This window comes from Marmota flaviventris, chromosome 6 (assembly GCF_047511675.1).
Source record: "Marmota flaviventris isolate mMarFla1 chromosome 6, mMarFla1.hap1, whole genome shotgun sequence".
Taxonomy (NCBI): domain Eukaryota; kingdom Metazoa; phylum Chordata; class Mammalia; order Rodentia; family Sciuridae; genus Marmota; species Marmota flaviventris.
This window is the reverse complement of record NC_092503.1, coordinates 144,088,632-144,104,031: the sequence shown is the minus strand read 5'-3', so window position 1 is coordinate 144,104,031 and position 15,400 is coordinate 144,088,632. Positions and strand designations below refer to the sequence as shown.

The 15,400-nt window shown below is 36.5% G+C and overlaps 1 protein-coding gene across 1 annotated transcript in view; it reads left to right on the top strand.

The window, feature by feature from the left end:
* Positions 1-15,400, top strand: part of LOC114102621 (uncharacterized) — a 287,939-nt gene that overhangs the window by 100,746 nt on the left and 171,793 nt on the right. The window contains exons 11-12 of the mRNA XM_071613859.1: positions 6,365-6,628; positions 8,630-8,840. Coding sequence (XP_071469960.1) covers positions 6,365-6,628; positions 8,630-8,840 — 475 coding nt within the window. The remainder of the gene's footprint in view (positions 1-6,364; positions 6,629-8,629; positions 8,841-15,400) is intronic.

Below are 15,400 nucleotides of genomic sequence, written 5' to 3'. Positions count from 1 at the left end.
ATTTGCACTTCCCTTTATTATGGCCATATCTTTTTTTAATATAAAGGATTCTAGAATTTTATTTATTTTTATTATTGCATGATAATTTGGGTGTATCTTGATGTTGACAATCACTAGGTCCTGACCTTGTATACAGTGACTTAGAATCATGGCTATCTTGGTGCAATAATCCTGTTCATAGGATGGTTAAGACCAGACTTGAGTGAATACAGGGAATTCAGTGAATCCTTCAACATCAGCTTGGTTATCCACTAAAACAAGGGCAAAACAACTAGCAAACAAACAAAAACTTCACAGCATCTCAGTGGGTTAGCACAACAGGTGCTGATTCCTCACTCTGTGTCTAGGTCCTCTTCAGGACAGAAGGAGGAGGCTTTGCTCCACCCTAATTCAATGTCTGGCTGAAGGACTGACATCTGGAGTATTGCTTATCACTATGGCAAAGGAAAAGAAAACTCTGGAGCATTTAGAGACAAGGATAAACATGATGGCCCATAGGCGAGTAGTGCTATGATCCACTCATGGATCATTGGCCAGTTAATTAAATGGGCTACCTAATCACAGGGAGGCCAGTGGTGCCATCCTATCATATGCTTGGAAGGTGAGGAACTGCTGGTATTTGATGAATTGCTGACACCACCGACTGCCTAGGAGGGAGTGGTGTTTTCTAACAACACAGATTGCTCACGCATGGAGTGGTTTATCTTATGAACTGGCAAACTTCCTCACTGGTGTAGGCTGTAGGTGGAGAATGAGCCACATCCAGTATCTTACCGAAAAGATGTCCGTCTGAGCAAAGGACTGACTATAACACTGTTTCTCAAATTTTGTGTTATATATAGCATTAGTATCTTTATTAGATAATCTGTGTTCTTTAAAAAAAATTTGGCTGTCCTTTTTTTGAGGTCACTGAATATTTGCAACTCTTTTGCTGTTATTGTTATTGTTTGATATAAATTTTAGGGATATAGAAATTGCTGGAGCATCTTTAGTCACTGTTATGAAAGTTTGCTTGCCCCACAGCCTGTGTCTGTGTCCCATGGGTATCACTATCTATCTGTTGAGAACTTGTGAGTTAGAAATGACAACTTCAGAGGTCTTGTCCAAACTGAAAACAAGATTCTTTAATTATAATGAGCCAGTTTTGGGGGAGGAAAAAGTATTTCCTGATAGAAAGCCATGAGAGACTGTATATAGGCAGGCATTTGAGAAAATAATTGTGATGATAATAATTTTGACAGAATTTTAAAATATGTATGTCGTGTATGTTAATATGAACTTCATTTGTGTTTAATATGAAATAAAACTAGAAAGATTGTGGTGAGGCTCCATTAGGGTCATGAATACATGCTAAGAAATTTCAAATTATATGATAAATATAAGGTTGTAATCTGATGTCATTTAGGCAAGAGTTAGCCCACTAAACAGCAAAAGGTATAAGAAACTTTTGTTCAGTGTCAAAAAGAAAAGTAGATCTATATGATCAGAGTTCAGAGCAAAGAAGCTGGGCAAAAGAATGAAAATTAGATTTTCCATATAATGTAGAACATTTTTTATATTAAATTCAGGATTTTGTGATAAGAAAATATGGATACATCACCAAGGATGTCACTTGGATAGTCAATAATGAAGTTTTTTAAATTAGATATCATCAAGGAAACTTTAAAGATTTTCACTTTATTCTTATTTCCATTAATCTGACTATGAGATGCCTAGGTGTTATTTTGTGTTTTTTTTCTGCTTAGGGATTTTCTGAGCCTCTTTGTTTTGTAGACTGATGTCTTTCATCAGTTTTGGAAAAATGCTTAGTTATTATTTATTCAAAAACATTTTTGTGTGTGGGTACCATCATCTCTCCCTTGTCCTGATAGGACTCCAATTACATGTGTGTTAGATTGCTTATTATTATTCCACAGGTACTTCAGTCTCTGACCTGTTTTTCATTTTCATTCTTTTTGCTTTTGCACTTTGGTTTCTATTGATTTACGTTAGGGTTCACCTATCTTTTCTTTGTTGTGCTCATTTATGCTGTTAAGACAATTTAATGATTTTTATCTTTTCAAACGTTTTATATATCTGTTCTAAAGCAGCTCAAAGTTCTCTCCTGAAATATTCCAAACTTTTACTGATTACTTCCATCTTTTCTTCTAATTTTTTATCCTAATTATAATGATTATTTTAAAGTCTGTGCCAGACATGGTGGCACGCGCTGTAATCCCAGCAGCTTGGGAGGCTGAGACAGGAGAATCTCGAGTTCAAAGCCAGCTTCAGCAACTGCGAGACACCAAGCAACTCAGTGAGACCCTGTCTCTAAATAAAATACAAAATAGGGTCGGGGATATGGCTTAGTGGTCTAGTACCCCTGAGTTCAATCCCTGGTACCCCCCCCAAAAAAGTTTTTGTTAATTCCTGTGTCATCTATAGGTCAGTTTCTATTGACTGGTTTTCTTTTATCTGTGTTTCACATTTTCCTGCTGCCAGAGATGGCTCATAGTTGCCTATGGTATACACATTGTGTATATATAAATTATAGAGATTGAGATAGAAAATATTGATTCTGTATCAGGAATTTAATGTCTTTGTTTAAATCAGGAATTGAGCTAAATTGGGTTTGGATGGCAGCTTTAGTTAGTTTGAATATATTACTGGCTTCAAAGCTTTATGTTGTAAAAGGTCCCTCCTTCTTTTGGGCTTGATATTCAAGCACCATTTATTGAGATTGTGCTCTGCTTTCCAGCATTGCCCAAAGATTTTTGGGACAGTGGAAATCTTACTTTGCCTCTTACCTAGAACCAATTGGCCACGTGCTGCTGGGCACTTGGTAAATATCCTAAGGTTGAGAATTGGTAGTGAGGACTCACTGTGTTTGGGGCTCATAACTGTTCAGTATTCCACAACAGCCTTAGTGTATTCAAAGTTCAGCCAGTGTTTCCTTTCTTTCACAAAGTCCTCTATGCAATGATAGGTCTACTTCTTTCTTGTTCCTAGTACTTTGCTATCATGACTGTTATTGAACATATATTTTAATGATTTTGAAATTCCTGGGGTGCCTTAATAATTTAGAAAGACTTGCATCCCCCTAGCCCGTGTCTCATTTCCTCAGCTCTCAATGAGCTCAAAAAGATACATTTTACATATTAACTGGGTTTTTTTTTTCTTGTTAGGATGAGATGGTTGGACATTTGCAACCATCTCCATTAAGCAGAAACAGAATCTTGAAGATCCTCTCTATCTTTTTTTTTTTTTTTTGGTATTGGGGATTGAACTGAGGGGCACTTAATCACTGTTCCACATCTCCAGCCCTTTTTTTGTATTTTATTTAGAGGTTGGGTCTCAGTGAGTTTCTTAAGACCTTCTGTTTTTGAAGTCATTTTATCAACATTTTTTTCCTGATTACAAGAATTATAATCATTATAGAAAATTCAGAAAGTAAAAAAACATGGATAATACATTGTGAGTATGCATTTTTATCATTTTGAGTCATTTGTCATGAACTCTGTGGATTGCTTTAATTTCAAAGTATTTGGTGTCCAAGCGAAAAAAAATATTGCTTTCTTTCCTCATCCCCCATTCAGCATTTGGTCTTTAAAATTCTTACTTGCTTCTTGGATTCTACTTATTATGCACTCATCTTTTACATGTACCTTCTTTGATGCAGAAGATCACCCTAAAGTTATGTAGTGAACTTGAGCTCTATAGTATCTCTTTCTTTCAAAATAGTGGCATTTTACAGTATTTGGAAAATAAAGGTGCTTTGAGAATATGATGCCCTCCATTAGCAGGGTCTCTGTGATGAGATGGCATGGGCAGTTGACATTGGGGGAGACCCATGCATTTATATCTTAATTTTTAGCTTTTAGTTACAAACTTACTGAAAAATACTCAGGGATATGTCCCATCATAGGACATCTGTGGAAATGTTCAAGTTTGTGGAAAGGATCCTCTGAGAGAGATACAATGAAACTTAGTGATATTTCTTACCAAAAGAACAAGTCCCAAGCTACATATTAAAGGGCAAAAGATCTCTCCTACAACAGGCACCAAGGGAAAGATGCTAGGGGAAGAAATAAGGGAAGACAACTGTTGTCACATAAATTCCTTTCTTTAATAATTTATGGCTCCTATATTCCTTTGTAGTCAGTATCAGTGAGTATGTCACATTCTGTTCATATACTCATTTTTTTTAGGAGTCATCAGGGTGGTAGCATATGACCCCTCTATCTTGTGGAGCAGGTTGAGGTGAAGTCCTTTTTATGCATTGCTGCAGGTGACACAGTATTGCGCAGTGTCCTCTGTTGGTCTCAGCACCCCTGAACTATTTCTCATGCACAAAAGGATACTGGTGTTTTACATGTTTACCAATATATTTCATTCTTGTATATGTACTTTTCCTTTTTATTAAAAGAAATTGTTACTTAAGTCATCTTAGAAGTAATTGAAATAAAATCTTAATAAATAATAATGTAAATTTTATATTTTTCTGAGCATTAACAGATTTAAATGTTTACCATATAATTTATTGTCTAAGTTGAGGATTTTGTCAACTCCATGAAGAGGATCCGATTTTTTTTTTTTAATTGCTGAGGAAACTCAAGTGTATGGAAACTTAAATATAAAAAAAAAACTGACTTGCCCCAATGACAACAAAATTAATAATAGAATTGTTAGTGCCAAATTCTTACTTCATTTACTTTGATTGCACTGTTGAATAAGACCAGGTTAGTATAAGAAGGGCACTGGTTTTCACTTCTAAATGCAGAGATAAAAATTGATAAACTTATTGTTAATAGCATCCGTTCAATCTTATTTCTAAATGATGATCCCATCATTTAGATTTCTGACTCCACTTCTCCCCCTCCTCATTTAGCTCTGATTCTGTTATCACAAATGTTACTCACAGCCAACTAGCCAAATGAAAAGTATGGCTTGATTAAGGATCTCTTTTGTCAATAATTTGTGCCTAATGTTTTTAGCTTTCCCATGGGCAGTTGTAGAAAATGGTAAATCTGGTTTAAATGAAACCTGATCCTGTTAATGGTTTAATAGCAGCTGCCACAGGGTTATGGTATTTTTCAACAGATGCCTCTGTTTCATTTTGTTTCTAAACTAAGTCTTGAGATATTTACATAAATTGTATAAAATATTATCTACACACTTTTGGCTAAATATATTGTAAAACAATCTTAGACTAGACCCTGTCTTTGTCCATTTAAATTACTCACATAAAACTAAAAAAAAAATACATCTTAAGTGTATAATCTATTTTTTGAAATAAAAGATTATTTATGTTTTGCAATTCACTGATTTTTTTTTTTTAAAAGACCTAAGAAAAGGCTCAATCTCTACATCTGGGAATTTGCACAGTGGCTTGGGCAATCTGATCATTTCATTCGTTTTTATATCTGGTGTTATTTACGAAGCACTGAAAAATTGCTCATATAGTGATATGTATTACAGTGTCAACTAAAATAAACGGACTAGTCACAAAATTAAATGAGACTCCATTTTTGTTTTTCAATTTCAACTGATGGACCTTGTAATAATAATTTGCATTGTCATGATGAGTAGGATTTGTTTTTCTGGAGTGTAAAAGTTTGTTCAACCACTTTTAAGAAAGCATTTATTCCCTGCAGAGCACGTGAGCTGTGTACCTGAATGATACAAAGATAAATGACAGTCATGCAAAATAATGGTTATGATGGAAGACAGAAATAGTAACGTAATTGTTTTAGTCTGTTTTCTGTGGTATAACACACTACTTGAGACATGGTAATTGAAAAAGAATAGAATTTTATTAGGCTCACAATTCTGGAGGCACTAAGAACATAGTGCTGGTTTCTGGTAAGGGTCTTCCTGATGGCATGATAACATCGCGGAGGGCATCATGTACTGACGGAGCCAGCATGCTAGCTCAGTTCTCTGTTCCTGTAAAGCCACTAATGCCATCCTAATGACCTCATCTAATCCTCATTATCTCCCAAAAGTACCACATCCAAATACCATATGAATTAGGGAATTAAGTGTCTAACACATGAACTTTTAGGGAACACATTCAAACCATACAATAATAGAGGGACCAGCTCAGGCAAATACCATGTTACTTAATATTACAAAGTTTATTTCTAAAGCTCATAAAATATAAAATCTTCTGGTAGGCAGGTCACGCTTTCATGATTGCAAATTACCTGTGGCTGGAAGGGTTATTTATGTAAATGTATCCAGTGGGTGAATTTTTAAGGGTCAAAAACAGGAGTGCAGACTGACTTTTTACTGAATTCTAAATTGTCTGTAGGCCTTACTGAATGTAGAGTGTTTCTAAACATATAAGCATCCCAATCTTCTCTTGTCTTAATGTCTTTCCTAGGTACTACCCCAAAGGAAAGATGTGAAACCTGGCATAGCTTTCTTATTTGAACTCTTTCTCCTTCGTGGGAAACATGCCTGCCTTGGCCAGGCTGTGGGCTGGGCAATCTTTCCCCTGTGTGATAACAACTTGGATGTAGTGGAAGGAAAATTCAAGTGTCCCCTTCTCCGAGGACATTATGACCGGAAATCCAGAAGTTTTAGGAAAATTGAAGATTTGATTTGCCTGGACTTGGACCACTGGCTGTGCAATCTTTATTTTCAGGTTTGTGATATGATTGTGTAAATGGAAACATTTTTTTTAAATTTTCCAAAGTTGCTTCTTTCTAGCCTTTATCTTGCTTTCATGCCATTGAACATTTTAATAAGTTTCATAAAATGGCGAAAGTAATTATCTCTTAATGCTGATTTCTGATAACATGAATTAAATTAATATGTAGAAATAAGAACTAAAATTCACAAGTTAATGAAAAAGTTAAAGATAATTTAATACAATCTTCTATGTTGTGAATGGACCAGAACCAGTACTTGAGCCCCCTGATTCTCAGCTCACAATCTTTAACTACCACTTCATCTCAAAATTATTGGTGTTTCCTGACCAAAAGTACTTAACCATGCTTCTGTTATGTGTTGGACACTGCCAGTTCTAGGATACAAAAGAGATAAGATGCAATCTTTGCCTTCTGAATGTCTGCCATCTATCTGATGAGACAGACACATGTCTATATAAGGTATGGAAATCAGTAGTAGCAGTAGTAGTAGTAGTAGTAGTAGTAGTAGTAGTAGCAGTAGTTGTGTTAATTATAAAGAGAATTTATATTTGAGATTAAATCAAGAAATGAGGCTTGGAATTTCAAAATAAAAAGGTCATTATTTGTTAGCATTAAAATAGTTTAAATCGATGAAAATCTACTTGCATTTGAAGATAATTCTCTTTTTCCCCCTCTGACATGTTATTTTTAAAAAAAATTTGTGGAAGAAAAAGTGATATTATGATTTATCTGTAGAGCTTAGTTGGCTGTTCGTTGTTACAGATAGATGTGCTTGTCTATTAACTTTCTAACTTTAATAGACAATGATAAGATTCTCTCTCTGTATATTTCATGGGGGAGTGAGTGAGTCTTTATTAAGGGCATAGTGCATTATGAAAGGTATTTGATTTTCTGATAAGAAGGGCAGAATAAGTGGATATTTAGGTACTTCTTTTCCGTGAGAATGAAAGAGAAGTTCTTATCTGAAAGCTCCGTTTTTCTTTCATGTGAAATTCTAATATATGTGGATTTTTCTCAGTGTCCATTTTCTCAAATGAAAAAATTTCTGATCAAGTAAATGACAGAGTTATTCAAAAGTGAATAGTTTAAAATTAGAAGGAGAAGAATAGGATAAAGCAGATGATGGAACAGGAAATTGGTTTTTGTAATTCAGGTTTGGAAGAGAATATGAAGGAAACAAGGAAATCCACTGAAATTCTGGTCACTTTCCTCCTGGGTCAGTTAGTGGAAGGAAATCATCCCGGTCCAAGAGGTTCACACGGAGCCAGGGTGTGTGGTTTAGCCATGGGTGTCACGTTCTCAAGTTGGCCTGAGTGTCATTAGGGACAGCATCCAGGCTACTAACCCTCGGCATTATGGAGAAGGCTGGCCATAATGGGCTGACTCTAGGTTAGCCCCTGCAGAATGTGTGTAAGGACCCAAGAGAGAAAATTCTGCAGGTGAGATAACCTATAACTCTTTCTCAGGAAACTTTTTCTGCGGTTGCTTATTTTTGTGTTTCATTTTTTATGTCAGGGATGGCTTCCCCCAAACGCTTATTATCATTAAAATTTTAAACATACATAAAAGTTACAAATATTGCATATGCAGCACCCATTTATTCACTATTAGATTCTACAATCTTGTCATTTCCTCTTCAACTTAGAACATTATTCTTGGAGACAGTAAATACTGAATGAACATTTGCTAATTTCCTCCCAGTATAAATGATAGGCAAACAGTGTTGTTAAGAAGGAAATTTAAAAATTATAAATTAAAAGAAACAATCCTAATAAACATATACAGGGCATGGCAATATCTGTAGCAATTATGTAAATTGGTTAATACAGAATTCACTCTTTGTAATGTAAACAAATGAGAGCTTATAAGTTCTGGAGAACTGAATTCATTATTGACTTTTCTGATTTATCAGATTGTCTCATTGTTGTAGAGAAGAAAACACCACGTTTATATTAGTTTTAATGGTTTTGATAATAGTTTTTATCTCTTAAAAGGTCGTTAAACTTCCTTTGCTTTTGGATCATCAAAAAAATCATGAAAGCAATACTCAGCTTGGCACTGAATTTCCAATGCATTTATTGGTTAAAGGAGATAAAGGAAAATTAGGTGTACATGATACATCTGGCCCCTGGGAGAAAAAATCTGAGAAAAATATATGTGCATCTATGGATAATGGAACTCAATCCACCTTACACTCTTCTCAGGGTAGGTTGATTTGACTTTTTAGTAATCTATTACTAATATTTCAAGTGGTGTTATATTAAATAAAATTTAGTAAGAAGTGCATATTCTTTATTAAGATCTTATTTTCTATACCAAGCCACTTAAAAAGAATGTAACTGTTGACAAGAATATTAGCTTTCCTATTGCATTATCTATTGCACAAGGAAACATAAAATTGCTTCATTGAAACAGAAGTTTTTCTCCATGGATTTATTGCTCTTAGAATATTTCTGAACGTTTTTATCAGGGGTGGGGGAGGTAACTGAACTTTTTTTTTTTTTTTTTTTGGAGCTCATTTCTAAATTTTAGTCTTTTTTTTGAGTGTGCTCTTGAAAGTATTAACCAAAAACTAAATAGAAAAGATCAAATATTCTCAGGAAAAAGTTCTCAGGTAATATAGTTGATAAAACTTTGTTTTTAAAGACTGATTTTATCAAGTACTAAGTAAGCAAATAAAATTTTTAAAAGTATTCTAATTTTCAAAAGTTCCCACTTATAGAAAAGATATATTAAAGACTGTTATCTTTTGTACTAAAGAATTATTTGTTTTACCGAAAGATTCCAAGTTTCCTTAACAGGATGGATACTCTATCAGTAAGTAATAGTTTGAGTGGTGGGGGACTGGTGACCCACACAAGCAGTGATAGTGTTCATTAGGAGCACTGTGGTAACACTGGAGGTATCACCTGTGACAAGCCCTGTAGTAGCACTTTCATTGATTTACCTTAGAAATTATCAAATATTTTAATTATACTGTATGAAAAATAACACAACATACAATAGTACTTATTCCTCTGATTTGCCATTTCTTACTGTTTGGCCATATATGCTTTATATGTTTTCTTTTAAAAAATTACATATTATGCATAAAGCCCTCATTTATTTTGTTACTCGGGATTGAACCCAGCTGTACTTTACCACTGAGCCACCTCCCAGCCCTTTTTGTTTTTTTATTTTGAGACAGGTCTTGCTAAGTTGCTTAGGGTCTTCTTCAAGTTGCTGAGGCTGGCCTTGAACTTGCTATCTTCCTGCCTCAGCCTCATTCCAAATTTCCTAGTAGGGAAGTTCTGTTGAGAACCTCATGGGCATTGTAGTTAAGTCTCATTGAATTGGCTCTGAAGCAGACTGATTTTACACAAGATCTCTGTTGACTCTAATTTGTCAGGCTTTCCCGAGTGAGGATCTGGGATACACTTGTTCTGTAAAAAATGTTAATAACATTTAGCATATCTTCTGCATGACCCGGGTACTGTGGTTTTGGTATATCCCAATGAATTCAGATGTTGAAAACTTTGTACCCAGTGCAGCAGTATTGGGAGGTGGGGACTTCAAGGCAAGAATGTTTGAAGGTGAAATGAACAGACTATGAGATCTGTAACCTCATCAGTCCATAGATTGAATGGACTGAGGGGTACCTGTACAGGTGGGCGTGGCTGGAGGAGGTGGGGCAGCAGGGGCATGCCCTGGCCCTGGAAGGGTGCATCTTCCCCGCAGCCTCTTCCTATCTGTGCTTCCTTGTTGCCAAGAATTGAGCAGTCTGCCCCCACCCCCCACTCCATCCCCCTTCTTCCAGGATGCTGTCCACCTTCTGGGGCCCAGAGCGATGGAGTTGGCCATCTATGGACTAAGTCCTCAAAACTCTGAGTCCCAAATAAACTTTTCCTCCTCTAAGTTGTTCTTGTTGGTTATTTTGGTCACAGTGACACAAAAGCTGACTCAGGAATTCTGCTATAACAACAGAAAATGGAGGAAGACTCTTGGCCATCTAGAGATTTAGAACAAGAAGATGAAGTCTTTTTTGGATGGTTGAAGATCATTTTCCTAAGATAGGAAAAGCAAGAAATAAAAGCCCTGGTTAGGATTTTATTAGATACAGTGGATAGAAAGCATGGCATTGATTTTTACTTAAATATCAAGTTCAAAAGCCAACCGTAAAGCTGCTGCATGAGACACAGTAAAATGCATGCATTTGCAAAATAAATGTGTTTTTTTTCAATGTTTGGGGGCTCCGTATGGAGCTCAAAAATTTATTTTAGAATTTTAACTTTGCAGAAGGTGAGTTCTGAGTTAATTAATAATATTGCAGTGCTACTGACATTTTAACCTAATTTTAGGGTACTAAGTAGATGATTAGAAACAATTGCTCTTAGAGCATTTTCTACCAGATCAGTTTTGCTTTCTAGTTTTCTCCAGGCCAATGTGGCTCTATTTCCCATGCCTACTGCACTGTGCCTTGGACTAGGCTTTAAGAGTTCTGCCCTGTTCTACAAGGAGGAGGACAGGTGGCACTTCAGAAAACTATACCATGAGAGGGAGCATCTTTGATGCATTAGAAAAATGCTTTAGAAAAAAACTGCTTATTCTTTTGCTCAGCTCTGAGCTTGGAGACTGATGTAAGCCTCACACTCAGAGACTGCAGAGGGACCTTCTGTTCCTGCTCCGAACAGATTTATACAAAAAACAGAACATGAAAATCTCTTTGAATACATGTCTTCACTATTGCTTGTATTTATTTATTTTTCTTGGAAGCTCCTAAGCATATTATTAGCAGTTAATATCCCCCATGGATTTGTTTTCTAATATATCAGGGCTGTGATACAGTATGCTGTTTCTTCCACTGATATGTTGCTAAGAGATTTAATAATGGGTAAACAAACACAACATGTGGTAATTCATTTCAAATTAAAAGTTTATTAAACTCTGGCTTGATGGCTTTCTGGCTATTTACAATTAAAGAAGCAAACCTTAGGGAAGGGGTGACCACGTGGTGTGTTCATGGCTGCAATGTTTTTATCTGAAAAATGTGTTTATGATCTTCCGCAAGCTGTCCTACGTTGATAGGCTCTGTATGTAATCTGTTGAATCTACTGCCGTCCTCAAATCATGCACAAGTGACTTTAATGTTCACTTTGGAGCCTGTGGTGTGCGAGCACATGCCGTCATACACCCCCAAGCACCCCCAAGAGGTTTCTGAGTTTAATCCCATGGTCGATCATCTAAAGGGTGATCAGTTTTGAAATTAGGTGGATGCCTAAGGCCAGAAAGAATTTATAAAAGGCCAGAAGAAAAGACCTAGGATATAACTTTTGGGTTATTAGCATCTTTTAGCTTGTTTTACTTTTTAGGAGACATGCCAGGGAAATATTTATTATACTTGATAATTATGTTTTACATATGGCTATGTTGAAAGGACAAGAGTCTCCAGCAAGGTCTATGTGTGGGTTGTGATGCAGAATTCAATTCAAGATGATTTCATTGTGCAACCAATGAACAAGTCATGCTGCTTAATGCTTTGGGATTATAAATCCAAACAGTATCCAGTCCCTGAACCCTAGGGTCTTATCAGAGCCCCATCCTGCTCTACTAGGAGATACATGTAAGTCCACAGGTTCAGTAGGTGATGGGCGGAGCTCCCAGCACTGAATTTTCATGAGGGACAAGTAAGCCTTCTGGGAAAAGTGAAGCAGATGCATCTGGCTAAGTGCCAAAGTTTTAGGTGACAAGTGAGAGAAGCAATTGTGAGAAATGTATGTATTGGTGATTCAGGTTGGTCCTCTAACCCAGTCATCTCATGGTGGGATTCCCAGAGAGGTCAACTGCGTGGTGACACTCTCCAACCTGCTAAAAGAGAGTCATTTCACTGAAATTCTGTATGACATGGAATTATATTGTGTAGATAGCATATACTATCCTGTGAGACATTCTGCTTTGTCTATACATACACATTATATATATATACACACACACATATATACATCTATCTATATATATCTGTGTATACACATATATCTATGTATGTGTGTGTGTATATATATATATACAGTTCCTTAATCCAAGGTGGTATAGAGGCCACATTGGAGCAGTATAAATGAATATAAATAAAAGTTTATAGGTTCATTAGAGACACGTGGGTGGGCTCTCATAAACAAACGGGTGAGCTTTGGGAGGACTTTGGGAAATCCGTTAGATTTTCTTTAATAATTTCACACCATTTAGAATCCTATATTGGTGTGATCTGGAAAAATATGTGTTAATTTCACAAGCTTGTCATACAGTTACAAGAAAACCTTGGAGTTCAAAAGGTAAGTGCAGATAGAAACTCTCTGGGATTGAAGGAAAGCTATGATCTAAGAACATGGAAAGGCACAGGGTATGTTTCAGGAACTGCAAAGGCCACTGGTCTCCAGTTTACCTATTGGGACTGATTTGGGCAAGGAGCATTTTAAGACAAGAAATTCAATAAGGAGGTCATTGCATTATCCCCAAGAAGAGATGGTAAAGGGCCGAGGTAGAACAGGGCAGGAGGATGTGTTCAAGAGGCATCCTGAAGTTGAATTGGTGAGATCAGGAAAATGAACAGTTGTAGCATAACAAAAGACATGAAGGTCATAAGCAAGGGCATTTCTAGCTCAGAAAATAGTGTTGCCCTTATCAGAGATAAAAGAACCCAAAAGAGCAGGTTTTAGATAAAAGTTAAACAGTTGGTTTGGGGCAAACTAACTCTAAAGTGTTTGGGAAATTAAGAGGATAATGGTAGGCCTGAAGTTGAAAAAATTGATTTAAATCTTGGGATGGACACTTTGGTGCCATCTTGACAAGGGTTGGGGCTAAAGGCACAGTGATGAACGAGGTTATGAAGAAGAAAGGAGTGAACCAAATTATAGGAAAAAATTTTAAGGAACAGATGAAAGAGATGGATAAAGGAAATTGTGTAGAACAGTCTGGAAATCAGTGGGAATAGGAGGTGGGGCATCACAGAACTCATGGTACATACTTCAGAAGAACACATTCTTAAGGGTGTTGATATTGGATAAGGCAAAGGTCTCCTTTTGACTAAATCTTCCTTATCAATGCTTATAATATAAATACCATCAGCTAAAAGAGGAAATAAAGAGCAGCTTTGGATGACAGATAATCCCTGATGTAACTATGATTTTTGACTTTGCAAGGGCATGAAACTGATACCCATTCAGTAGAAATCATCCTTCAAATATTGAAACTTGGGTCTTTTTCCAGGCTAGCGGTCTCATCTTTTCTCAAGATGTGGGGAACCACATGATTCCCTTGGACAGTGATCACCAAGAGAGACAGCTGATGTTCCTCGTATGCGAGGTGTGCTGAATGCATCCAACTTGGGATATTTTAAATGGGAGATGGGTTTATCAAGTTGTAACCCCATCCTAAGTCCACCTGCATTGCAATATGTCCCATGCACTGTATATATAGAAATCATTGATATGGTGTGGACTTTTCAGTACTAAAACAGAGCACCCAAACCCAGCAATAGAAAAAGTGTTCCAGAATAGAAAACCAACCAGGGCTGGAGATGTGGCTCAAGTGGTAGCGCGCTCGCCTGGCATGCGTGCGGCCTGGGTTCGATCCTCAGCACCATATACAAACAAAGATGTTGTGTCCGCCAATAACTAAAAAATAAATAAATAAATATTAAAAATTCTCTCTCTCTCACTCTTTCTTAAAAAAAAAAAAAAAGAAAAGAAAACCAACCAGAATGCTAGTAAAGTATGAAAAAAGTCTATTGATACTTAGAGCATCTGCTCCTATCTGTACTTCAACAGACTTAATACAACAACACTTCTTACACTTAACCACACATTAGTTTTTCTGGGGATGTTTTCCCAAATATTGATGCCTGGACTCTGCCCCAGATTGACTGGATCAAATTCTCTGGGGTCAGGGCCTGGACATCAGTGATCTTAGAAAGCTCCTTCCCAGTTGAGAGACAGTGATGTGCAGCAGTTGATTATGCTGGCTTTCCCTCATTTTCTTGAAACATATTTCTAACTTAAGGTCTTTTCTCATGCTATTCCGTCTGGAAAAAAAAATCCTTATCTGCCACTGGATTAAAATGTCTTTCTTAAAGAGGAATGTATCCACGGACTTACCCCAGGGTTCTGTCACTTTACGGTGATTGTGCACCTATTTGCATATCTTCCTATCTAGATGACAAGCCTCCTGAGGATTCATGGCCATCCCTACATGGAACTCTCCTGTGCCTGGCACGGAGCAATAGCTTGATAAAGATTTGTTGGACAAATGAGTAGATTAGTATATTCTTTAGGCAACTGTGGACTTACAAAGCCAAGAAGCATGTAATAATTATTTTCAGTTGGCAATTATACTATAGGAGAGGGGAAGGCAAGGTAGACTGAGTCAGAAAACTGTTATGAACATAATTTGCTATTGAATATTGTGTAACCTCTATGAGATAGCTTTGCCATAGATATAAAATGAGTACAGTAACAGCTGAATTTTCTACTTCCATGCATATTGAGAGAATCAAATAAGATAATCAGTGTTAAAAATGACTCATTCACCTGTAGGATATGGTTTGATGATATTGCATCACCTGAAATTGTTCTCTGTTAAAAAGCAGAACTCATGGAAATCTGTTCTCCTGCAAAACCCATAGCTACTTCTGAAGGCATCAGCTCTATCTAGTTCCACTTCCATACCTCCATCTATTTGCCCAGGACTTGGAAAATTACCCAGAGAGAGGGGCATTTGTTTTGTTTACTGATGTA